At 42.7% G+C, this 27,879-nt stretch overlaps 1 protein-coding gene across 5 annotated transcripts; it reads left to right on the top strand.

The window, feature by feature from the left end:
- LOC108098514 (sodium/potassium-transporting ATPase subunit alpha) lies at positions 1-27,879 on the top strand. Of its 5 annotated transcripts, none has more exons than XM_017201472.2 (10): positions 1-67; positions 13,129-13,262; positions 15,994-16,125; positions 16,191-16,457; positions 16,519-18,300; positions 18,734-18,949; positions 19,477-19,571; positions 25,741-25,915; positions 26,256-26,488; positions 26,554-27,879. In XM_017201472.2, exons 3-10 carry the CDS (start codon positions 16,006-16,008, stop codon positions 26,672-26,674), a joined length of 3,009 nt encoding a protein of 1,002 aa, XP_017056961.1. In that variant the 5' UTR covers positions 1-67; positions 13,129-13,262; positions 15,994-16,005; the 3' UTR covers positions 26,675-27,879. The 5 variants fall into 5 exon arrangements, with proteins under 5 accessions (XP_017056961.1, XP_017056958.1, XP_017056957.1 ...); XM_017201469.2 differs by lacking the exons at positions 13,129-13,262; positions 19,477-19,571 and adding exons at positions 14,539-14,619; positions 20,801-20,895 and having other exon boundaries at positions 2-67; XM_017201468.2 differs by lacking the exon at positions 13,129-13,262 and adding an exon at positions 14,539-14,619 and having other exon boundaries at positions 2-67.

The following is a 27,879-nucleotide window of genomic DNA, read 5'->3' as shown; positions in this document are numbered from 1 at the left end:
TGTTTCGTTCGCTGGTCACACTCGAATCTAATTAAAAAATAACATGGCGTTAAGGTCGGATTACGAGGTGAGCAAAAATTTAAGCCAGAATTACGATGAAAACTAAGTTAATTAAGTGCCGAAACAGTGAAGTGCAAAATAAAGTTGGACCGTGGATTAATGGCGCCCAAAAAATAGGGCCTAGGCGAGTTGTTACGCCTGAAACTTTAAGCGGGCGTTGTTTTTAGTGGGAAAAATCGAAGCCCGAGTGCATTGGTGTGGGTGTGTATCTGTGTTGTGTACGTTGCTGTTGGTGTTGTTTTTGTTGCTGCCGTTTCTGCTGCTTCTGTTTACTTTGTTGTTGGTGTAAAAAGCAGTAACAAAGCTGAGGCGACGCCCTAAGAAGTTTATTAATTAGCGTGTGGCTTTCCCAAAACTAGAACAGAAACTGAAATAAGACCGAAACTGGGTGGAGTTACTAATCCTATTGGATCTACTGCGGCTTATGTCGGCTTACCAGGTTATCTTAAAAAAAGCCTGTTTTTTAGGCCTGGTTTTACTTTCGGATTAACTTCTAACTCGCTCGCTCTCTTTGAGCGTCTCTCTAACGTCAGCTCTCTCTTTCGCTCTCCCGCTTTCCAGGTGTGCTTCGTGTCTTTTTTTTCGCTCGGACTTCCACGACTCTTAACCCCTAGTTGACATGCGCAATCCCCGGGTTCCAGTTTCCAAATTACATTTTCCACTTTCCAGCGGAAAGAGAGCTTTCCGCTTTTCCGTGCCTGGAAATTTTCCACTTTTCAGCTTACATAACCGGTACTGCCGCCCCCTTGCCGAACCACGCCCCATTCCGCCGCACCTCGCATCTCGCAGATTTCATTATTGGAATCTCGAGCCCTAGAAGAAACTACCCTGCCTAACGTTCGCACTCGACGTTTATTTTTCCATTTTCCGTGCTTTCCCTCCTTCCGGAATTGGTGTCATTGGGCCGAGTCGTGTGCTGCTAATTACACACACTCGCACATTAGCGTAAATCGCCGTACTTTTTCCGCATCTCCCTTGTAGTGGCGATGGCCCTTCCCGCCCGATGGTTAACTAAGTGCCCCTCCGATGACGCCACTTAATTACACCGCCGACGTTAATGAGTTATACTATCCATGGCTGCCTTTTCTAAGCAGCCTTTTCGTTTCGGCTGTAGTCTAATTCCTAGGGCTAGACATCCAAGTCCGATTGCCCAGCCGCAGCTCAATTGATTTTGGGGCTTGTCTAAGGGCAGGTCACCACACACACACACACACACATGCACACACACAAACTCTGCTCCGACGGCCTAAAAGTATGCAAAACTGTTTACGAGCAGTCCAGTTCCACTCACAACGCACAGTGGGACAAAATATATGGATATCTAAATGGGGTATTTCACAAGGGAAAATGATGCTTGCGAAATATTTATACCAATATTTAAAAAATTTTTAAGTATGTAGTTTAAGCTTTTGAAAAAGAATACGAATTGAAATTAAACATTGTAATAAAGCAATTGCTTTATATAAGGCTATTATAAGATACGTCTAAAAAAAAAAAATTTTAACCCGTTTAAAATTAAGTATTTTAGGCAAAAAAAACTAAAAAAATTAAACCAGAAAGTTGTTTGCCTATCTTTTTTAAAATTTAAAATAATTTTACTATGTTTTTATCTTTTATCCTTTGATATCCGCCCCACTTTAAACCTCAAGTAAAACTATTCCTACTACAAAAATAACGATTGGATTAAAACCAAACCCACTGTCCTTGGGGGAAAATTCTATTATGATTTCACGCACAAAATCCGCGTGGAACTGAGTTATGGCCCCGCTGGCCCCACTCCTTCGTCAAACCCTCTATCCCACTCCCCCACAAGCGTCGTATCTTCGTTTTGTGTGCTGAGTCATGCGCTTTCAATTTAAGTCAATTTAAAAAAGCACAGCAAAAATCCAGAAACTACAATCTGACGATGCTCCAAGAACAAGAACACACCGGCATCTCGATAATGAGGTTTTCTTGCTCTTGATTTGCGCTCCATGGGCAAATGATATGGAATTGAGGGCCACCCGAAACCAGAACTAATTGGTGTGTGTCTGTATCTAGGCGTTTATCAGTCCGAAAGTGCAGATAAAGCAATTAAGAGTTTACGGCCAGACAACAACCAGAAGAATGCCTGCCAACGTGGCTGGTTCCAGTTCAAACCCCCAGTATTTAACTTTTATCAGCAGTTATCGGCATTGACATGCATCACAATGCAAAACACACATGGGACCATGACTATATTTTCGCCAGGTATTTTCGCCACCTGAGCAAGACGGGCCTCCTTCTCCCTGTCCAGTTTCGCCCGGCTTTTGCCATTGTTTAGAGATCTTAACTCGCCTTAACTGTTTAACGGAGTGCTGATGGCCATAAAAAGCGACTGCGATAATAATTACAACTGGAAAATACCAGAAAGCCGTCTGCCAGAGGCGGTGACTTGCTTTCGGCAATCAAAGCGTGCCAACAAAATAATATTGGCCATTTTAATTCAATTACACGCCAATAAAAATCTAATCAACTGACAATGGCGAACCGTTTGAGATGTTCCCCAGCGCAGAGGTGCAGAGGAGCTGGGGGGGCTCAGAAAGGCATCTCACTTGGGCGTCAATTGGCAGTCATCGCAAGACGTGGACAATTAGCAGCTCGTCTATTGACTGTTTGCTGTCACATCCAAAGATTGCACTCGACAAGGACTCCGATTTGTTTCGATTCGGTGTGATATTCGGAACTTGCCACTCCGGCTTTTGCGTCAATAGATGGGGTTTTAATTACCGCGATTGCATAACCCACTGCCAGGGGTCCGCCACTCAGTTTCCCAGATACCTGTATCTGAAACTGTATCTGTATCTGTTGGCTACCGCCGTGTTTACCTTCGTCTGCTTATCAGATAAGGCCCGGCCAACACTTGTAGATTAGGCTGTAGAGCGGGACGTTGATTTATTTTCAGTTTCGTTTGCTTTCGAGCAGACATTTTTTCGTTTCCCAGGGTCCATCGATCAGGGGTGGCTTAAACTTGAAGGGGTGGTTCGGTTTTGTCCGGCTACCTGAAAACGAGGTTTAGGGCAAACCATTGAGGCGATGGAGCTCAACAATGCCGCTATTGTTCCCCACCGGTTCGAACGAGTTTCGAGCGGTGAGACGAAACGAGATCTTGTGAACTCGTCTTGTGTCACGCACTTAATATCGTCTGAGCGACAACAATTACCGCAATTACCAGAACGCATTGTGGGAGGAAGTAAACGAGCTGGGCCGAGATTAAGCCAGTTGGTCTGGGCAATCTGTAACGCCGAAGGAAATGACATAACTGTCAAATATTCCGCTATTTGGCCGCTCAACTCCTCAACTCAGATACTTTGATTCAATTGCCGGGAAAATGGGCAAGGCATTAATAATGAATAAACACAAAAGATCAGCGAGCGGGTCTAGAAAACTATTTCGGCTCGAGTAAATAAATAAATATCCCGCCCGAACCCGTTGAAATCGGATTTGGCCGCCACTTGTCCATGGGATTTCTTTTGGCACTGGAGATCTACAAAAAACCGAAGAGCATACAACCAAACCTGCGCTGATATTCTGGTATTGAAATCACCACTCACATATGTATGTACCTGCCATAAATGCGAAAATCTCGGGAAATCGAAATGGAAATGTTTTCCAAACGATGCAGACAATTGAAAGATTGTTCGAATTCTCCCCAGATGAGCAGATCGTGATATGTAACTCAATTGTGTGTGAATCTCAGTGGCTGTATCTTTTGATTCGCACTTTGCCTGTCGCTGCCCGCTCCTTAAATCGTCATAATAAATTTTTATTTAATTTAATGCCTCATATGTGACGACAATATCAACAATTGCCGCCACTTACACACACACTCGCACAATGCACGGCCTGTCCGTAATTTGTTTTAATTTAAATACAATTTAATACACGCCGCTGACGTTTCTCTTCGAGGGGCTTTCGCATTCACGATCGCCCCGAAATGCCTCTTCGCTGAATGCAAATGCAAACAAATTACTATAAGTAGCAGGCCAATGCCAATGAGCGATGTTTGCTGCTATCCGAAAATAACCGGGTTTTTGGAGTCGAATCAAATTATCGCACTTTCCGATGATAATGACCAATAATGGTGGTAAATAAGTCGGGTAAACAAATAGCCGTCGACAGCTGTAATTGGTTTTGGGTTCCGCGGCACTTGAGCCGAACTGGTTTGCGTCGATCGCCAGGTGAAGTGCGTCACTGGATGGTCGATTCTTCGGACAGATATCATTCTGTTGATAAGGTCCCACCGATTCTACCACCGATTGTCGTTGCAGAAGGAACAGGTATTTTTGGATTGCCGGGCGGCTAGCAACCTTGTTGTGTAGAACTATTCCTCTCAGTAATCGCCGCTCGGATCCCTTGTACGTATTCCCACTGTCTTCCAATTAGACGTGCCAACGTGCCACAAATCGCTGGCTTTGACTGCTGCCGCTTAAGTAGGTTAGCCAGCACGCTCTCAATTGAGGCTGATTTAGTGCCAAGCGGTTCATTGAGCGGTGGCGCGTGTCAGCCCGATGCACCCACCTTGCCCACTCCAAGAATCAGCGGAAAAGCAAAGGGTTTTTATCGATTTGTGGGTGCGAAACGAGCCCATCACGACACGTGAAGAACACGTCGGAATGGGGCTTTCAGCGCCCAGTGCATCATTAATCAGTTTTTTATATAAACTTTTTTCGCACTCTCTCATTAAATTCCCGGAAAAATAATTACGCCACTGTTTGTGGATAGATATCTGTTAATATCTTAGGAAATTCTACATTTTTGTTACTCATATTTCAAGTTAAGAGACCTATCACAAGCATACAACTTTTATAAAATTGTTTTTACAAAGTTGGCAGACTATTTAAATGATATGGACCTTCCATCAGTATAATTAAAATGTAAATCCCGCTGGCTTTACAGTAATTAAATTCCCTCCGCACTTCTAATAACCAGTTCTCAACCGGTTTTAGGTAATGAAGGTATTTTATTCAAAGTATAATGAACACAGAATCAATTAGTTTTTACAAGCAATTCGATTTTAACTCTTTATAAAAAGAAAGGTATTTTTAAGGTTTTAAATTACTCTCATTACTTTTACACACTTACTCCTCCAGATAAGGATTTAGAGTTGTCTAACCATCGTTACAATCTTCTGCCAGCCTCGGATTTGCTAAAAATATATATTTCACAAGATGTCTGCTATCAGCAGGTTTTATGGAGATGAAGTGGCAACTTGTTCTGCGTTTTAGTGCCCTTGGAGAACACCCCGAAACAAAGTGGTATACTCGTACTCGTACATTCGCCAAGAGAACGAGGAAAATCACTCTGGCTGAGGCAGAAGTTCCCGCTGGGCGAACTCATTTGGCCAACATATTGGACAGCCCCCTCATCCCCCCACAAACCCCCTTTGTCCATCCAGTTTTTAGGGAATGACAAGTGCACACACGCGCTGAATGGGCTATAGAAAATGCTCGTGCTATACTAGATGGCTGCTTTGCTTACTTTATTATTATGTATATTTTAATTTTGATTAGAATTTATTGCTCCATTTTCGGACGGGCGGTCTCCGGCGGTTCGCATTACCCAACTGAAACTCAAAGCCAAGCGCTCATCCGTATCTATGTCTCTGTCTCTGTGTCTGTGTCTGTATCCCCGTATCCATGAGATGCGATGCCATTAGGCGAGATGAGATGGAATAGGATGAATCCAAGATCTGCCCGCCCACAACGATGCAGCCCAGTCGGCTGCTGACCTCCGTTCCCGTTCCCGCAAACCGTGAAATCGGATTCACAAGTTTCGAGCTGGCTTATGCTTTCCATTGCTCTACTAAATTAAACGTGGAATAACAATTGGTTTTTTCCGGGGCATTTCATTCAATGCTGCCCGCCGCGAGATGCCAGTGACTTTCCTTCATCGTTGTCGTCGTCTAAGGTTTTTCTCGTCTTTTTAACTACTACATGAGCTACTATATGAGCTGGATGGATTGGATGGTCGCTTCTTTACAATGGGAATGGCGTAAATTAGACGAGCTATGCTCGTAAATCTATTGTCATATAAACGCCTACGAGGAGCGACGAGCAAATTGCTTCGAATGGCATCATAGACTAACTAGAGCCGGACTCCGACTTGGCTTCGGATCGAGTTTACACGATGCCAAATCGTGATAGGAGTGAGGGATATATCTAGAACTATCTGGTTACAATACCATATAGGTTATTATACGGGATATGGTTGTATATAATAAAACCAAAAAGTTATACCCTATTAGAATGAAGATGTCGAAGATGGTTAGAGGTATCAAAAGCATTGCTTTAAACCTAATTAAAGTATTCTATAATAAGTTCTAAATTACTTTGTAATCAAGATAATTAGTTGGTATATAATGATATACAAGTAATTTGGGTTAATGTCAGCTCATAACGTAACAAGTTAATTTTCCACCATTTCTTTCACCTTGGAATGTATGCCAAATATCGCGATAGCTCCTCCTCGCATGACCATTGTAGTCGGCCCGCCATTCATGGCGAGGAAAGGCCCCGCGGGGGTCGCGAGGGGGCGGCGGGGGGCCACACATTTTAATCAATGCTCAAGTACAACAGAACGCTGTCGGCTTTATGGCTCATTCGCTCGCATATCGGGGCACTCGTGATGCCTGTGATTATGCTGCACTCGGTCTCGGTCTTTCTGTCGCCGTCTCTGATTTCTGATTTCTGTCGCCGTTTTGCCAGTTTCGCCAGGGCCCAGGTCATGAACGCCATTATGCAACCGAATCGAGGTCCGCCGCCCACTCTTCCTCCCTCTCCTTACTCCTCCTCCCCCATCGCACCCACTGCAATGGGGGATTGCACTTGCCAATGGCAATTAGCGAGCTGGCCAAAGTTTTAGCTACTCTCTGCCAAACCAACTTGCACGCTCATCCGCTTTTCGAATGCAAAGTGCGAATGCAACTCCTCCGAACTAAAGTGGAACTTCCCCGGCTCGAACTTTTAAATGTCACAGTTTAAAACCGAACTTTAACCAGCAAAAGTATGGAACAGATTTACAGCTTCATAGAAAGGATAATAATTGTAGGGGAAGCTCAGATAGAAGGTAACTTGTCAGTTGAAAATGTCAGAAAAAAACCTTGGCCTGTTTTTTAATGTTATATAATCTTCTCCATTTATTTTTGGGGTCCTAGCCCCACAATTTATTTTTTGACTGACGATAAGTTTTATTTTTGACTGTGGAGATAAGAACTCAAAAGTTAAATTTATAGAAACCAATCTGTGTTTAAATTAGAGCTTTCGAGGAACTCGAGTTCTCCGAATGGGATTTGGACGTATATTGGGGTCTCAGCTGCGGCAATGGCTAGTTGACTTTGACACCATGCAAATTGGTAGAGTCATCAGCGCTGCTCCGCTTATTGATTTTGCCTGAAAGTCATAATTGGCAGAGGAACAGAGCCTTTTTGTTTGGGAAACCTCCGTCACCCCAGCCCTTAACCGCAGTCACAATTTGCATATTGATTTTTCAGAATGCTGGCATTTGGTCTACCAAAAGGGGAGGCAGACACGTGGCGGGGGCGTGGCCGTGCCAGGTGAAACGCCAAATTGAGTTGTTCCGGGCCATTTTGAGGGTGACTGATCGATGGCCGCCTTGATATCCAATGACTGCGATATAGGACGCCGTCTGGACACGTCAAACTGACCGATTGGGTGAGTGGGTTGAGTGGCTTGAACACGGAACCCTCGTCAGTTGACCATTTGTCAGCTGAACTCATCGACGAACTGTGACGTTGCTCTCATTTTACATAAGTAAACGCTCACGAGCCGATTCGCATGGAAACATATATTTCTATGGCTCACACCGGCGATATCTGCCCAAAGTTTATATCTATGTATCTCGACTTTCATTCCGGTTGCCAAGTGTTTTGTGTCGTGTCATTACATAACCTAATACTGGGCCACTGGGGGGTGGGAAAACTTTTGGCGGACACAACTGGCCAGCACGGTCACTTAACTCGGCATTTGTTTATTTATTTTGGACCCCTCCTCGGTGGTCCTGTAACCATGCTGATGACCCACAAATTGAGTTGGAGTTCATCTGGGCAGGACACTCCTTCACCGGATATCACACGCGATTCGATAAGTTGATAAAACGTGCACGATTCCGGCCAGAAATCTGGATGGCCCCAACGGATCGATAGGGGAGTCATTCCGCCACCCCTCCGCTCCGGAAAAGCGGAGACTGAAACTTTTCCCGCTGCCTTTGCTGGCACCATGTCTTATATTGATTTTCCGCTGGATTATGTGCAGACAGAAAAAAGGAGCTTGAGTTTCCTTAGTCAAAAAACAAACCTTTAAAGCTGTTATTTGTTTTCAGCGATGCTAAACATTTGTTTTTGTTTTAAATCTTAAGAAGTCTACTATCTGCGGTTTAATATGAGATTCTTGGAGTTTATAGTTATAAAAATGATTTGGTATTCGATTCCTACATAATACATAATGAATATCAAAATTGTGACTTAGGAGCTTTTCTACAGTTTTAAATAAAGCCTTATCTACTGGACGTGTTAATATTTAACTTTTCAAAGAGAAAAACACGTGTCAGTTTTATATACTTGTTTAAAATTTATAAGAAACATTCGTGAATATCTTTGTATGATTCCATGTCATGAAAAGTTAACGCCGGGTGTATATTTAGTTTTCCATAGTTTCGTAATGTCAAATCTGTTTTTCACGTGTATTACTTACTGACCAAGTGCGTATCCATGTGGTTTTTTGTTGTATCTGCGTTGGCAACATTACGTGTAATTAAACTCGAGTTACAAAGGACCCGAAATAGACTCAAGGTCCGAAAAGGAAATTGCTTGAGTCCTTAAGCCCGTCGTGTATTCATTTCACCCCCAAACTCTGCCACTTTGCCTATAAAGTTAAGTAAGAATAGCAAAGGCAAAGCTTGGAGTCGCGCATAGACTGTGTATCCTTGCAAGGATTTTCAATATAGAGGATTTAAGTAAGCAGATGGAATATGGGTTATTTAATATTAGGACATGATTTTGCCGCATTGACATTTGGTGGTTAGCTATTTAGCCTCGGGGGGTTTTTCATCTGACTTGCCTGAGTAATTGTCATCACTTTTGGGGGGTTGGGTTCTGCTGAAGTGACGTCATGCAAGGGCTCGATAAGACGGCTGTTCCGAAATGCCAAAGTTGTTGGCCTGCCCTTTTTATCAAACGCTTTGTTTTCGTTATACAATTTATGTAGATTTTCGCTCTCTGTCTGTCTCTCTGGCTCTCCGTCAGGCTGCCTCACTATCTCTTGCCACCCCTCTTTTGTGTGTCCATGCCTCCCCATGTCCACCGCCCTCTCTCCAACTGACACACATTCCGCTGCTCCGAGCTGCGCAGCCAACCCCTAGGCAGCGTCCCCCCTTTCCGCCACCCCCTTTCCCACTGCTCCAGTTTCGAAGTGCTCGCTCTCCGCTCTTCTCGCCCATTGCCTGCCTCACTTGTCACACTGCCATAGATTTTTCGGCTGGAAAGCTCTCCGCCACTGTGCACTTTTCGCACGAGAGGCTACACTCGTAAAAATGTGGGGCATACATTTTAGCAACTTAACGAAACGTATATCATAATGATATAACTAAAAATCATCTCAAAAAACATTTTATTGCTTGTCAGTGAGTTTTGTTAAAATCAGGAAAATTTAATAAGTGGGAATAGTTGTTATAAAATAATACTTGGGTAATAATTTTATTTTAAAGACCACTATATTTATAATTGAAGGTTAGGCAAAAACAACACTGTTGGATTCTTGTATTGGCCTTAAAGTTCTTATTGAAAAATATATGCTTCCATTAACACAAGCAGAAAGTTTTGGCGACTTCATCAGTACTTTCTCCGAGTGTAGGAGAGGAGCACTGCGGCCCAGTGTAACATCTGCTGGCGCTGGCGAAAGCTCTCGCCGCTCGGCGTCGCGACCCCCAGCGCCGACGTCGGCAGAACGTTCTAGCCGAGAATCGAGAAAGCTCGGCCACTCGCGGCGCGCCGAAAAGTTTCAGTAAGTTTCAGTCGAGCGTCGATTTTGAACTGGGAAGGTCCACTGTAGCAGCAGCTATCTCGTCTCTCGTCTCTTTGTCGGGTGGTACAGTACAGCTCTGCTCCCCCCGCCGCCCGCCCGCCCCCTCGGCGCTGGTGTGTGCTCCGCTGCTCTGCTTACACAATAACTGTGCATCGATTGAGTCCAGCGAGAAGAGGAAGCAGCAGGACTAACTCTCGTTCGAAAAAAGGATTACGTATTGAAGGCAAACGTGTGTGATCAGTATTTGTTGTCTCGTTCCAACGCGAATCGGTTCTAGTGCTGAAAACAAGTTCAATACTGCTAACGGGGTAGTTTTTCTGCGAAAGCCCCCAAAACAGAATTCGCAACGCCAAGCGCAAAAATTGTGTAATAGCACCCAAACGTGTAAAAGGTAGAAAAAAATGCGAAAAAAGAAAAATGAACAAAAAGAAACCAAGAACTTTCCATGTCTGCTCAACTGCAGCGCCCACCGACCCAACAACCGACCGCCCACCACCCCACTTAGGGGCGTCGAGAAAACGACAACGTCCTTGTACGGAATCGATTTTTCCAAAACTTCATGCCTGCCGTAATGGATATATACATTTGTAACCATCTGAGGAGAGCAGAGATCGAAAAGAACATAGTGTGTTGGGCATTTTCACGGCTGAAAATGCGATAAATGCATTTTTCAAACGGATGTGACAAATATTTTGCCAATGTGCGAGTGATCTAGAGAGTGATTTGTGGTGTGTGCGCTAGAGAGAGAGAGAGAGAGCTGGGATCTTCGTCTGCAGAATTAGTGTTTTTCCTCCTTTTTGATTTGGCATTCAATTTGGCGTTCATGGCAAGCCAAACGCATGTCCGTCTGTCTTTTTGCTGTCCGCCCGTCTGTTTGTCCGTCCGTTTCCTCCGCTTTGCTTTAGTCTGACGTACTTTTTGTGGCAATGAAATCGTTTAGATTCAATTGACGCGATTTACATTTTGGAATAGCAGTAATTTCCTGGCCACCCCACACGAATGAGTGGATATAGCTATATAGCTTTGGCCCCCCCGCTAGCGATTTCATAATTCCACACACAGACACACACGCAAAGCATAAAAAGAGGGGCAGGAAAAAGTCTTGGAAAATTTCGAGCAGTTTTCCTGCCGCTCTTCGAACTTGCGCCCCTAACGGCTTTTCTCTCTCTCACTGCGCTGTTTACCGTGAAGCTCGCTCACTTTCGGAATTCGCCTTTGCTCCCACTCGCTCTCCCTTTGACTTTTTGCCATGTGCTGTTATTCGGCATCCTGGAAACTGCAGCCCGCCTGCATTTCCACACTTCCACTTTGTCAATTTCCACTTTCCCATGACTCCGTGGCCTTCCAGCGGTCCACTTGCTGCTCCACCGCCTAATGTCCTTCCAGCGCCCGCGTATCCTGTGGATTGTTGCATAAGTCCGACTCGATTTAACCGTTTTCGCCTGTCTTTAATCTTGCCCTTTATTAACTTTTTCTATTTTCAGTTGTTTTATTTTATTTTGCCGTTTATTTGTTTTTCGTGTTTTATTTGCATTCGCCCGTCGTCGTTTGCATTTCTGTTTGTTGATCGTTTAACTGTCTCGCCTCTAATAAGTTTAAACAAGAATCCGCAGGCATTATGAGTGCTCAGGTGGGTAATCAAAGTTGACGAGCTCAGAGACATTTCACCCCATTTACGTATTTACCGCAATCATTTATAATTTACCTTGACCGCTGCGAGCATGATTAATTTAAGTTATTTTTTACCTTAGGTTCCTGTAATCTCGTATCGGGGTTACATAACTTGCTCTTGTGTCTGTTGTGAAGAGGGGCTCTGATAAGAAAGTGAGCCATAAGGTCTGGAAACAAAAACAGGGGCTTGAGTTCTTCCATTCCAAATGTGGCATGCAAAACGTGCGAAAATTAAGCAGATAATTAGCGGGGGATTGTTAATAATGTTTAAATTGAACGCTCCGGGAACTGAGATCATTAGCGGGTTAGGAGCTCATCTGGTTTTATCGAGCTTATCGATGTCTGTGGGGTTTGGAGAAAACAAGTCGATTGAAAATGCATTTCTCAGATGAGAGATTCCAGACACGATTTGTTATCATGCCCCCAAACTGGTTTATTAAGTGGAATTTTTTCCGATTTCGGGTGCCTCGGGAAAAACGAGCCTAGGGAAACAGTTTCGATTTCCGAGTCGAATGCATTGTGTTCTATTAATTTCAACCACCTGAGTGCCTGAGCCACTTGAATCTGGTTTGAAACTGGTTCGAACCGAACTTGCACTCACCTGCCGGCGAATGCACCTTCGAGCGAAAGCGATGTGGCGACAATTTGTGCGGCTTAATTCACTCGTTTTTTGGCTACGCCCGCTGATTTACACGTTTCCCAGATACTTTTGCATTGATTGAACAATTAGCGCGTCAATTCGGTGCCCCCCATCCCCCGCACCGCCGCCCTCGACTCGTTGTAAATTGATATTCAAGTTCAAATGCCAAATGGTTTGCGGCGAAATGTGCGCAAACCGTTCTGTTCAGCGAAAAGCAGCTGGAGCGCAGCCACAGATACATTTGTATCTGTTCGCCTAATTGGCTCGCTGGCAGTTCTCAGTTTGCCGTTTTCCATTTCGCTGGCTTATGTAAGCTTTTCTGTGGCTGGCTGGCTGGCTGGCTGGCTGGCTAACCAACCGGCCTTTGTCGCATTTTGATTTATATATACACACGAGTTTATATCGCCTCGATCTCCATCCTGGACCCCAAACCCAGACCCTTGTTTCCCCACATGCTGTGCCACTTGGCATTGTTTCGGATCAATTGAAGCATGAAAAGCGCGATTAAGTTGAATTAATTTGTATAGGAAAATCGGAATTAGCGCCATTGTGGGAAAGCGGGCGCTTTCCGCCCACCAAAGTCACGGCTAACGATTGTTTTGCACTTCCTAGGCAGGCAGGTCTCCATAGATGTAAGCTTAAGTTAACTTAATCTAACCCATTTTTATACCTTTACCTTAACTCTTAACCGCTTATCAGGTTGTCTAGCACTTGAGAGGGAATCTTAGAGAGCGAGAGCGAGAGAGAGTGAGAGGGAAACCAGCGACGCAGAGATAAAAGATACGAAAGCCGCCGCGCAGGCAGATCGATAGTTGTTCTGAACACTTGCCACAGTGCGTAAGCCAAAAAGTAGAGAAACCTTTTTAGTGCCATTTCCCGGCAGACACGATACTCCCAATTCGATTTATTTCATGCTGGCGTCGCGTCCTCAATTGAGCCAAGAACCCGACAGCCAGCCAGAGCACATAAACTGAAAAAAATATAAAATAAATCAAGACACGCCAGGCCGAAAAAGCAAAGCCAAACAAAGCGTACGATTTTCGAATATAGCCGAATGTACTCGCAACTTGGCTGCCATGTGAACGCGACAGGTTTGCGTTCTCGCGATTCCCCTCGCCCTCGCATTTATTAGTGTATATATACCTACATTTCTCTCGAGACATTCGTATTTTTAATTAATTTGATTTGATTCCTTACGTTCGACCCCTCAGTTTGCATGGCCAAACAATCCGTAGACTTGTGTGTTTATATTGCATATCTTTTGAGTTGTATTTCGCTGACAAGTGCGCTCTTCGCTCGCCAATATTGTTTGTTTTTTAAATAATAATGGAGCGCACAAATAATGAGTCACGACGCACTGTAGATAACGCTTCCAGATTCGCTATGGTTTCGAATTTTGGCTACCGCTTGCTGGAAAGCCTTTCTATTGGAAGTCTATGTATAACACATGATTCATTGTCCTTTGGTGGACTGGCAAAAGTTTTCCGTTTCCCCATTTGCGCTGAATCATCAAAACAATCGCGTGTTGCCAGGCCAACGGAATTGGCGATGTCTTGAATTGCCTATAAATGTAGTTCATAATTACTGTATGTATCGAAAAAAGATTATTTTTCCCATCAGTGCTAAGTATTTCTTATTCATAAATATATCACATCATGCATTAGTTATTTTATATATTATATATTATTTATATGTTGTTGAAATGTGTGCTAGACGCGATAAAGTGAGAAATAAAATTATTGCTTGTCATAAAAAATTTATTCGAGATTTTATTTTTAACCGAAATAAGTACGGAAATACTTTTAGAAATTTTAAATGATTTAGAAAATCTTTATTTGGGTTCTGATTCATTTACCACTTTATCGGAGCTAGTACAGAACTTGTTTCTTTATGTTATAGTCATAGTCATATACATAGTGTACGTCTTGCATTTGTTTATGCTCGTTTTTTCGTTTTGTTCGATTTTTGATTTTGATCTCTTCCCCGTTCAACTCGTTGTTGTTTTGTTCGCCCATCATCGACATCATCAATCAAACACCACCCAACAACCAACCAATCGACCCACCAACCCACCAAACCGAAAACCAAACCAAACCTTCATGCGCGCAGCATGGGAGAGCGGACTCTTATCGAGTCGCCACGGTTATAGCCACCGATGACGACAATCGCACAGCCGATGGCCAGTACAAGGTAAATCGAATTTTCCTCACTCACACTCACACTCACAAACTCACATGTATCTCCCATCCATACACCTTATTTATGTTTTTCACTTTCCACACTCGCCGCTTTCCTTTCGATTTTTTGCGCTTTACTAACCCATTCCGTTCCCATCGATTTCCCTTTCCCGGTCTATAAAAGCACTTATTATTTATTATATTTGCTACATTTTGGGCATGCTTCCAATGGCATTTACCAAGTGCGGTTGACATTTAGCAAGATTTGGCGAATTGTTTACAGCAGCTAAAAATAGCAATCTTTCGCTATGTATAACGATGGCCAATAATAATGTCATAAATATGGCAATTTCTAAATCAAACGAAAGATTTTCCATCCCCCATTTGAAGGGCACTCAAGTATAGATTTTGCTCTAAAGAAATATCTGGAATAAATTATTATTGATAGAAAACAGTTCTTTAGCCGGCTTTAAAAAGTTTTCAAATGGCTAGTACTTACATTTGTTTGTTTTTTTCGCCTTCATTGCATGGCAACCCCAACAATGACGTCAGAGCGCCAAAAAGCATTGAGCGTGCCGCTCGAAAAAAGAAGAAATACACTTATAGACACTGTTAAAGATAGAATGCCAGACACTAGACAGCTGCTAAGACTATATATAATATAATATTTGAATCCATTTAATTTTATTTCGACTATTTTTTGGCTAATTCCAAGGCTTCCGAGGTCAGCTATCGCATAGTAAATACATATTTTTAGCTGCAACATAGGAAAAGTTAGTTTTCATTCATTTTTTGTCGCTTTTTTTTTTGCTGTTTCCTTTTTAATTTCTTTTGTTTTGAATACGTAATATATAGTACGTAGCGTTCGAAGCGAATGTTTGTGTAATTGCCTGTCGTTTTGTTTTGTGCACCTCAATTCATTTACGTGCTCTTCGCATTTCGATCGAGAGCGTCATTTAGCATTTGGCATGCCTTAGATTACTAGAGCTTTATGTACGGAGCGGTCATTTTGAATATTCTCACGCTCGAACTCATTTCGGAATGGGTTCGCCCCCAGTCGATAACATCCCTGTGCACAGGGCAATAAAAACTTCTGACAGGTTATAGCATTGAATAATCATGGGTAAGTCTTAACTACGGGTTCTGGTTAACGTGAACTTATCCCTAACTCTATTGGTAAACGGTACCTACTCTATCGAGTCTATTGAGTCCTAACCCCTATATTAAACTTATTCCTCCACTCCTTAACCAAACCAAAACACTTTGAGTAATCTACTCTGGCTCAAAGGCATGAAGTAAATCGAATTTTGTGTCGGCTTGTGGGTCTATCGCTGCACTTAACCACTAACTTCCTCAACTAATAAGTTTTCCCTTTAAATCGAAACAGTCAAGACGCAAGATGCCGGCCAAAGTTAATAAAAAGGAGAATTTAGATGATCTCAAACAGGAGTTGGATATCGACTTTCATAAAATCTCTCCTGAGGAATTGTATCAGCGCTTTCAGACACATCCCGAGAATGTAAGTTTCCATGTGGTTAAATTGCAACTGATATGTATAGCGATCATTTTCTCGATCTCCTGCAGGGTCTAAGTCACGCCAAGGCCAAGGAGAACTTGGAGCGCGATGGTCCCAATGCGCTGACGCCACCCAAGCAGACACCCGAATGGGTGAAGTTCTGTAAGAACCTGTTCGGTGGCTTCGCCATGTTGCTGTGGATCGGTGCTATTCTCTGCTTCGTGGCCTATTCTATCCAGGCCAGCACCAGCGAGGAGCCGGCCGACGATAATTTGTATCTGGGTATTGTACTTTCCGCTGTCGTCATTGTGACGGGCATTTTCTCATACTATCAGGTGCGTTTTCATTACCCTTGTAACTTGTAATATAAATTACTAATGTAATGCTCTCCTGTAGGAATCGAAAAGTTCTAAGATCATGGAATCGTTCAAGAACATGGTACCCCAGTTCGCCACCGTCATCCGCGAGGGCGAGAAACTCACGCTGCGCGCTGAGGATCTCGTCCTGGGCGATGTCGTTGAGGTGAAGTTCGGCGACCGTATCCCCGCTGACATCCGCATCATCGAGGCACGCACCTTTAAGGTGGACAACTCCTCGCTGACCGGCGAGTCCGAGCCGCAGTCGCGCGGCGCAGAGTTCACCCACGAGAACCCGCTGGAGACCAAGAATCTGGCCTTTTTCTCCACCAATGCCGTCGAGGGCACTGCCAAGGGCGTGGTCATCAGCTGCGGCGACCACACCGTCATGGGCCGCATCGCTGGCCTCGCCTCCGGCCTGGACACCGGCGAGACGCCCATCGCCAAGGAGATCCACCATTTCATCCACCTGATCACCGGCGTGGCCGTGTTCCTGGGCGTCACCTTCTTCGTGATCGCCTTCATCCTGGGCTACCACTGGCTGGACGCCGTCATCTTCTTGATCGGCATCATCGTCGCCAACGTGCCCGAGGGCCTGCTGGCCACCGTCACCGTGTGCCTGACCCTCACCGCCAAGCGTATGGCCTCCAAGAACTGCCTGGTCAAGAATCTGGAGGCCGTGGAGACCCTCGGCTCCACATCGACCATCTGCTCCGACAAGACCGGCACCCTCACCCAGAACCGAATGACGGTCGCTCACATGTGGTTCGACAATCAGATCATCGAGGCCGACACCACCGAGGATCAGTCGGGTGTTCAATACGATAGAACCAGCCCTGGATTCAAGGCGCTCTCTCGCATTGCCACTCTCTGTAACCGTGCCGAGTTCAAGGGAGGCCAAGACGGCGTCCCCATCCTCAAGAAGGAGGTTAGCGGCGATGCCTCCGAGGCCGCTCTGCTCAAGTGCATGGAACTGGCCCTGGGCGACGTGATGAACATTCGCAAGCGCAACAAGAAGATCGCCGAGGTGCCGTTCAACTCCACCAACAAGTACCAGGTGTCCATCCACGAGACCGAGGACACCAACGATCCGCGCTTCCTACTCGTCATGAAGGGCGCACCCGAGCGCATTCTGGAACGCTGCTCGACCATCTTCATCAACGGCAAGGAGAAGGTGCTGGATGAGGAGATGAAGGAGGCGTTCAACAACGCCTACATGGAACTCGGTGGACTGGGTGAGCGTGTGCTCGGCTTCTGTGACTTTATGCTGCCCTCCGACAAGTATCCCTCCGGCTTCAAGTTCAACACCGACGACATCAACTTCCCCATCGACAACCTGCGCTTCGTCGGCCTCATGTCCATGATTGATCCCCCGCGTGCCGCTGTGCCCGATGCCGTGGCCAAGTGCCGTTCGGCCGGCATCAAGGTCATCATGGTTACCGGCGATCACCCGATCACTGCCAAGGCCATCGCCAAGTCCGTCGGCATCATCTCCGAGGGCAACGAGACCGTCGAGGACATTGCCCAGCGCCTGAACATCCCCATCTCGGAGGTTAATCCCCGCGAGGCCAAGGCCGCCGTCGTCCACGGCGCCGAGCTGCGCGACGTCTCCAGCGATCAGCTGGACGAGATCCTGCGCTACCACACCGAGATCGTCTTCGCCCGTACCTCCCCGCAGCAGAAGCTGATCATCGTCGAGGGCTGCCAGCGCATGGGTGCCATTGTGGCCGTGACTGGCGATGGTGTCAACGACTCCCCGGCTCTGAAGAAGGCCGACATCGGCGTTGCCATGGGTATCGCCGGTTCCGATGTGTCCAAACAGGTGAGAGATCATCAGTCTGCAGTAATCGCAATTAACACGGATTAAAAATATCACCGAAATTGGTCATCAATTAGGAAGCCTTTTGCGCACTAGAATGGCATTTAAAAGTCTGAGCAAATTAATTTAACAGATGGGCGTGATATTTTTCGTATCCACAAATTAACGATGTCATATAAACATTTAATTTGATTTTTTACCAAGTGTTCTTGGGCTGTACACATACTATGTTTCTTATAACCGAAGCGGGACTTTGTTTAACGCGTTTAAGGTTTTTAAGTGTGGGAACATACTATACAGTCTTATCTTCCTTTCTACATCAACTCATGTTTTTGGTTTATGACTGCGTTGTTGTAAGTGAGAGATGGAGCAATACGGACCTGATTCTATTGTGTCTTGACAAAAAATGCTAAATGAACTTTGTGGTTACGTGCAGGCTGCTGACATGATTCTGCTGGACGACAACTTCGCCTCGATTGTGACCGGTGTGGAGGAGGGTCGCCTGATCTTCGATAACCTGAAGAAGTCCATTGCCTACACCCTGACCTCCAACATTCCCGAAATCTCGCCCTTCCTGGCCTTCATCCTCTGCGACATACCACTGCCACTGGGAACCGTGACGATTCTGTGCATCGATTTGGGCACTGACATGGTGAGTTCTGAGCCCCAAGCCCGCACCCTCATCCCCGTATTGAAGAGTAATGTTAAGTCAGTTCGATTCGAGCAAGTTAAATGTAAAGTCGTAGCCCGATCTCCCAGTTAATTGTTAAGAACTAGCCTCTTTAACACACTGTGTTGAACTCTGTGAACGTAAAACTGTGCGGCTGACTGCACTGGCGACCACCAGATTCCCGCCATATCGCTGGCCTACGAGGGACCCGAAGCGGACATCATGAAGCGCCGGCCGCGCAATCCGGAGATCGACAACCTGGTCAACGAGAGGTAACCGCCTCCAGATCCTAGCCTCCCGTTGCAGTCCAGTTGCCAGTGCTAGGCTATCTATCGTTTAGTAGTTTAAGTGCTCTCTATCTCATGTCCCGACCTTTAGATACCCACAGCTCAGATCTAGATCACAGATAGCGAACCGATTTGTGAAACCGATTTGAATTGAATTAATGGACTTTGTGAAATTGTGTAAACCGTTGCTAATGTAACTACCTGCCGTAATCCAATACCTAGGTGCCAGCCATTTCATTGGCCTACGAACACGCCGAAGCCGATATTATGAAGCGTCCGCCACGTGACCCCTTCAACGATAAATTAGTGAACTCAAGGTGCCAATCAAGTCAATTTCTACCCCACACTAATACACACGCCACACACACACACTCCACACCACACACACTTACCAACCCACTAATCTCAACCACTAAAATGAAAAGAAAAGAACAAGTCTGAAGTAAAGAAGCGCAAATCAAGAGAAAACCATATAACTATAGCATATGTCTTATGTGTATGTGGCTGGATTGTACTAGATTAAGTTGGCCTAAACGAAAACATCTAACAAAGCCGTTGACACGTTTATGGTTTACTAATACCCGACTTACTCTTAAGAATGTCATCACTCCACCAGCTTTCCTTCCCGATCTCTCATCTCTCTGTAGCATACGTCCATCCGGTGGCAGATCGCCCCTTAGTCATGCATTAACCATCTATACATATCTAACATCCGCTCTGTACATTCCGAGTACAACTCCAACCATCCAGCATCCGCCGTTCTTGAGTTCCTCCCAGAAGTTATATATAAAATGTATACATACGCATATAACTGTTACCACATGTACAATTCAATCATTCAAGACTCTGAATATCCGGACCAAACGAATACCGACTTCATCCGCCATTCTCTAAATGCTCTAAATGTTAATTGGTGTGCGTCGTATTTCGTTGATCTCTCACAAAATATGAACTCAGAATATCACATCGCTCACGATTTTCGTTTTGTGGTGTAACTAACACTGAGTTAACCGTAAGATTCACCCTCGACGTTTTTGAATTAGACAAATTGATTGGCATTTGTATTGGATTTTAAGTTTGTAAGATTTGGCAAAATTTCAACATCAAAATTACCAATTGCACACGACTCGTAGCCACTAACCCAACCTAAAAAATATGATTTTATTTCATGATTTGAACTGAAATTTGAAATTTATTCATTATCTTATGTTTAACTCTGTTCGTCACTCCACACCTCAAGCATTGTCCAATGAGTCTTTGCAGCAGCTTAAGTTCGCTTTAAGAGGGGGGTTTTAAGTTATGCAATTTAGCCCGTAAGTTGTACTTTAATGAATCGAATCCAATCGACGGTCGTTCCCTCAGCTCAGCTCAGCTCAGCGGATTGTTCAGGGTTTTTTCTGTGTGTGAAAACCAACTGAGGCAGACAAATGAGTTTACGTTTCCGTAATTTATCGTATTTAATTTCATTTATTTTTTCCACTCAACCAAACCAACTACCAACCGACAAACCAACCAACCCACAACAAACGATCGTTCGCACGTTTAGGTGCCAGCCATTTCCTTAGCTTATGAGACGGCTGAATCCGATATTATGAAACGCCAGCCGAGGAATCCCTTCCAAGACAAACTGGTCAACGAAAGGTAAAGTTTCGCTCTCTGCTGATCTACAATCAATTACAACAACAACCAGAACAATCAACCAACCAACAACTATCAATCAATCAACCAAACAACCAAATAGCAAGATCCGAATTTCGAATCAAAGTAAAGACACATATCCGAGCGCAATCAAGATTTTGCATCTTCTGCAACTCTTTGAACCACCAAACAACTCTTTTTTGTCACGCAATGAAAAGCAAATTAAATACCATTGAATTGAGTTCGTACTTTGGACGGCCAAAGTCTTAAAGCAAGTCTAAATCAAAGAACGCTTTCTTTCTCTCTCTAGCAGTCGAAGATAATTGAAATCATTTTACTCTATTTATCTCTATATTATCCGCTATATCTCTGTCTTTCTATATACTAACTCAAATATTTTTAAATAGCTTAAGTACTCCTTGGTTGAATGTTGATTATTTGGATTAACTCCACAGATGTTTTACATGTTTTATGTTACATGTTTGAGTTGGTAGCTTTTAGTTCGATTTCTGTTCAATGTTTCCTCATTTACTTGACTTTTCTTCAGATTCTTTTAGACTCTGACGTTTCCGTTGAGATAGTATCAAGTAAAGTTCAAGCAATTAGTCATATTGATTTACATAACTATAACATTATACTCGAATCAGGTCGTGTTCTTAGAGAATTCGCCAGCATTTCTTATAAGCTACTTCCTAAGCACACTTAAATCTGGACTCGAAGGTCCAATGGTTAACAGTATATTTTTTTTAGAAAGAACTTTATACATATCTTAAAGACTATATACTTTTGAATTTTCCATTTATGTATGCAATTTTGAAAGATTTTTCATTTGTTTTTGCAATATGCAATATATCCCAATTATTATACGCTGATTAATGTATTCGTAATCATAACTACATATGTTTAGCTACATACTAACTTTATAATCTCGATAGATTTTTTCAAACTTCTTATAAGTTCTGTATAATGAAGACACAAAGAATAACAAATTTTTCGGATGCCATTCGGCCAACGCCTCGGAAATTCTTGCACTTGAAAAAGTTCGAAATTGTACACTCGATTAGGAGTACATTTGACTCTTCCCAGTTAGCCATAAAGTCAGTTGCCTTTCACTTTCTGCTTAATTTTGGTAAACTCTCGCTCTCTTTCACCTTTTCTCTTTATCTACAATGATTCTTAAGGTGCTTTATTATACAACTTTGGGGCCTGAAACCTTTCGTGTGACCTCTGAATTATTTTAACTCTTATTTGTCTCCCTTATTAACCTGGTTTATTGATTTTGGACTGTAGTAGTTCTACAGATATTTGTTTTTTGTATTATTTGAAGACCTTGTTTTTTGCGGTGCGAAGGTAAGTGTTGTTTTCTTAAAGCTGAGGGCACAGCTCAGAGAACTTTCTCCATACCTCTGAGCCATTTTTTCGTGGGACTAATGATAGATTGTTATGATCACAATACAGATCTCTTTCATCTTAGTACTTAACTCTATGCTAGATCAGGCCTATTGTTAACCTAGTGAGTCTGTATATTGTATCGAAATATGTACGTTTCTTCATATGCTACACTATTGTTATCGGTAGTAAATCCTTCGATCTCGACATCACTTCATTCACGACTCTCTTCCAGCTTGGAGTCAATTCGAATCATTTAGCACATTCAATCAGTCAATCAGTCAGTCAAGAGTTTGCCCTATGTCTTTCTCTACAGTATCTCAATCAGTCATTCATTGAAACGTCTTCTTTTGAGTTGTAGTTGACCGACACTCACACGAACCTCCTTCAAACCCAATCGACATCAATCAGAATCAGAACCCAGGCTAAAATTGCCCCTAGTAATAATAATACATTTATAACGACATAGCGCAATTTAAGCTCTAAGTCATTCTATACTACTCCCTACAACTGCGCATCTAACTACCCACAACCTACTGTTTACTATATATCTCGATTTACTGTTACTGGGCGCTCTATGCTCTTTCTACCCTAGATTAGTTTTAGCTTCGTAAGTACGCGGGAGCTAACAAAACGAAACGAACACAGAGATACAATTACAAATATGCCTTCAACATGCCACAACAGATAAACTCCTCGCCTCGATGGTACTTCTTGACACTGCCTCCCGAACTATCGAACTACCGCCCTTACCCCAGAACTCTGTCTATCTATTACGATCTATTAGTGATTATTACTTAGCGTATAAAGAACAAGTATTTATTACTCGCCCGCAAGCATACTTATATGAATCTTTAATACAAATATTACTACATATATTTGTAAACTTTAATCAGATTTTCCTTTGTATTTCCCTACATTCTTTCAACTCTTGTTATGTCTTTCTTTTGATTATCAAACAACCAACTAACAATTGCAACTTGCACAATACCGATAACTGAACAATCAATAACCATTAATTGCCATATACCGCAAGATTCCGGCCATTTCACTCGCTTACGAGCAAGCCGAGAGCGATATTATGAAGCGTCAGCCGAGAGATCCGTATCGCGACAACTTGGTGAACCGCAGGTCAGGACAAACTTAACGCTAAGGTTATATAAAAACAAAACAAACCAAAAAAAAAAAAAAAGAAAAACAAAAAATCAAACTCCAATATCCAAGTGTTAACCGTCTTTTAGTTGATTAGTTAAGAACTAGAAAATGAACAAACATGCAACCATCTCTCTTACTTTACCGACTTTGAACTTTGTTTGATGTGTTGTGGTCGCGTTTCTTGCATCGTAATTTGGCCAACAATCTTAGCAAGAGATCAACCGATCCTCAATCAGTCTTTGACATTCAATCAACCGAATGCTAAATTCCAAATTTCACCCAGAAACTTTTGCGACTGTTTGTTCGTTTGCTGATGCGTTCCTGCGTTTTTCTTTGTTTGAATTTCGATCCACACTCTTGAACATCCAAAAATTACTCTTTAAACGGTTTTGTGTTTCACATAGTTTTCTTTCGTTCCTGTTTCTATGTGACCTCTAACCTCTGTTTCTCCTTATGATTTCCGTTTCCGTTCTTAAAACTCTCAATGTGGAATGAAAATAATCTTTCGTATTTGAAAAAAAAAACACCTTTAAAATTACCCTCTTAAAAAGTTATATTTCGAAATTCTGAATACCTTTATTAAATTTGATTTGATATAAAATAACCCCTCTATGTATCCCTCACTTAAATCCCTAAATCTAAGTGTTACATTTGTGGTGTGTTACTCGCACAACAAACTTCGAACCTTACACAGATTTAATTTGTGTGTTGAAAGTATTCAGGAACCGAAATCGTATTCAATCTAAAAGTGTCTGTTTTGCAAACCGTAGTGTCACCAAGATTAAACGCCCAACAGCTGCTTCTAGAGAATTTGGCAAAGTTAGTTCAAAGAAAAACGCTCGCTCGCTCCAACGCTCACCCGCATAAACAACAACAACAACAACAAACTAGAACACACAGAAAACACACAGCCCCCACAACAAACAATCAAACAACTGAGCAATGTTGAGTGAACTTTTTTGTTCACGAGCTCAAAGACAAGCAAAAGACTGATCAACATTTAAACAATTACTCCACGAAAACGAAGCTTCTGCCGTTACTCTTAGACCAGTTAGTGCGTTACTTGTAGTTGAGTTTGTTCGAGCCAAAGACAAAAAACAAAACGAAAATCGCTTCAGTTGTGTTCTAGATACACCACATATGATCGTTATATACGAAATATATACTTAGACCCGTTCCGAAATCTGATATCTGATATCTGGTTCCAAGTGCCAAGTCGCGGTAAGTCTGAATGTGAGGGAGGTTGTCCTGAAAATAGGTAAAACTCACTTAACTTTACGATGGCAACGGAGATTTGTTATAATTTTTTTGTGTGCAAAACTCTTACGTGTTTATCTCTATTAAGTTTGTGTTTAAGTGTAAGTTTATCATTGCGTTTATGTTTTATGTTGATTTAAATCGAAAGTTCCTTGAACGTAAGTAAACGAAAAGGTTGTAGAGCTGCATTCGCTTACCGTAGTTTTAATGGCACGCTTTGTTGTATTGCATGTTTAGTATTAATGTATGTATGTCCTGTACTTAGCCGCATGTTCGACTAGCATTAACAATAACTTTGCTTTTCACATCCACATCCAATGCAAAATGTAAGAAAGCCAAACAATACTATGAAATTCAGAACGATTCTGCGCCCTCACGCTTTTTGTCCAGTATAAATAATAGTACGATTTGCTTTTACGCGCTCTTAAGATTGAACCAAAAAAAAAAAAAAAGACAAAAAACAAAACAGGAAATTAACTGAGATTCAGACACTTTCCACGCTATTTAGAGTAAAGTCTAACACCATTAAATCTAAACGATAAACATTCATTTGCTTAAACAATCCATAAAAGAGCTTCAAGGTAAAGTGGCACTAACTCAAATCTAACCAACTAACACCGAGTACGGATTGGTACTCGGATCGAGGACTCAACGGACAGATGCGGTCCTTGGGCAGGGTTTTTGTTCCTCCCTGAGTGTTTTGTGTTTGTTATACGTGTTCTTCCCTTCTACTTTCCCTTTCCTGTAAATCTTTACCGCTTAGTTTGAAGCACTCGTTGCTTTCTATCCCGAATTTACCGCCTTCAACGTTTGACGAAAAAAAAAAAAAAAAAAACCTTGGCCAAAACCGCGCATGCAACCGTTTTTGTCCGATGCCCGAAACTTTACCACTAGCCAACCGTAACGAGAAGTGTCTTGCGTCCTGAAAAACAAACCAAACCCCAAACACAAATGAAAACTGCAGCCCGCCTTTGAGAGTTGTCTAACGAGGTTTGCTTCTTTCTCCCCACTTCCGCCACCCAAAACCCGTCCCCTAAACTAATCCAGGTTGATTTCCATGGCCTACGGACAGATCGGTATGATCCAGGCCGCCGCTGGCTTCTTTGTGTACTTTGTCATCATGGCTGAGAACGGCTTCTTGCCCAAGAAACTCTTCGGCATCCGTAAGATGTGGGACTCGAAGGCTGTCAACGATCTAACTGACTCCTACGGACAAGAATGGGTAAGTTGATATTCTAACCAAGAATTGTTTCCATTTAGTTTAAAAAGAAGTGTAAGCTGATCAGCCGTACTAGCTACTGATACCTTTAGTTCATAAAGTTCATAATACCTATCATTTAAAGTACTTGTATTTTAATAAGAATACTTGTTCATATAAAAGTATTTGATCAACATAATAACTTTAAACACTTATTTGGCATTTTGAAATGAGTTTTAGTTGTTTTTTTTATTGTAACATCTTTTTGAAATGTTAAAAGACAACCGATTCATATGAAGTTCTAGATTTTCCAAATGACTGCTATTGTGTAAAACCACTAATTGGATTTCGTATACTCGAACAGACCTACCGCGACCGCAAGACCTTGGAGTACACCTGCCACACGGCCTTCTTCATCTCGATTGTGGTTGTGCAATGGGCCGATCTGATCATCTGTAAGACGCGCCGTAACTCCATCTTCCAGCAGGGCATGCGCAACTGGGCTTTGAACTTCGGCCTTGTCTTTGAAACCGTGCTGGCCGCGTTCCTCTCGTACTGCCCGGGCATGGAGAAGGGTCTGCGCATGTACCCCCTGAAGTAAGTGATCCTACGAAGAATATTACCTTGAATAAATAGCTAATGTATCCCATATAATATTCTAGACTCGTCTGGTGGTTCCCGGCTATTCCATTTGCGCTGGCCATCTTCATCTATGACGAGACCCGTCGCTTCTACTTGCGCCGCAACCCCGGTGGATGGTTGGAGCAGGAGACATACTATTAAACACCCACACTGCTACACTCCCCAACACACACACACACAGAGCCACACACACGCCCACACAGCCCACAAACAACACCTACAAACCATGGAGAGCAACAAATAGTAATGTTTATGAACCACAAAATCCACACAACCACAGTAATAGCAACAGCAAAAGCAGCAGCAGCAGCAACGGCAACAACAACAGCTACGGCTACAGATAGCTACAGCAAGAACATATTACAATATATTTTATTTTTTTAATTTAATTATTTAAAGTAAACGAGGAGAAACAAAAATGCAAGCGATAATTATTTTAAACGTTAAGTAAATTTAAATTATAAATTAAACCTAAAAATAAGATTTAAATAAAGTATAAATGAAAACAAAACAAAACAAAAACGAACAATTTCGAAGAAACACCAATCACAACCAGACAAGAACAACCAGTAACTAAGCAAAACAGTAACAACAACAAAAACAACAACAATGTTTTTAGTAAAATTATTAACGTAACGAACTGGATGAAACGATTATTTAAGCAGAGGCTTTTTCAAGCAATAACAACAACAAGATCCCAAAAGAAAAGCTTAATGCATTCACACACACTCACACTCGCACAGACACACACTCTCTCACACCACACACACACACACCGATACACAACGCATGACGAGACAAAGTATATAAGAAGTTTAGAGAAATTATAAAACGAAGTAAATAAAAAAGTAAAAGAGGAAAACAAAACAATGAAAAACCTTAGCGTAGTTACCAAATAAGCCGTGAAGAGTAAAACCCAATAAAACCACAACAACAACAACCAAAAACCAAAAAGAACAGAAATTAATTTGCAAAACTTGTGTGTGTAAAACGCAGCTTAGCGCAGAAGAACGAAATATATATATAAACAGAAAAAAAAAACCACAAGAGAAAAAGTGAAGCGACACGAGGAATATAATTGTTTATATATATACACACATATATTATATGGAAAAATTTGATTATATAAATGGAGCTATACAATACACCAAAAACAAAATTGAAAACATAACGAAATCGACCGATCTGCGCTTGATAATTACGCCAGGAACCGGAAATGGGTCTCTAATCGATATTTGGAGATCCGCCGGCGATTTGCGGAGAATCTGCAGAGATAAATTTGTTAAAATCTAAAAAAAACCAACTAAATGTTTATAAATAAACCCCTTAAACCAATTGACATGCAA

The sequence above is a fragment of the Drosophila ficusphila genome, unplaced genomic scaffold, assembly GCF_018152265.1.
Source record: "Drosophila ficusphila isolate 14025-0441.05 unplaced genomic scaffold, ASM1815226v1 contig_791, whole genome shotgun sequence".
Taxonomy (NCBI): Eukaryota; Metazoa; Arthropoda; class Insecta; order Diptera; family Drosophilidae; genus Drosophila; species Drosophila ficusphila.
The sequence above is the reverse complement of the archived record's forward strand: the minus strand, read 5'-3'. Positions and strand labels throughout refer to the sequence as shown.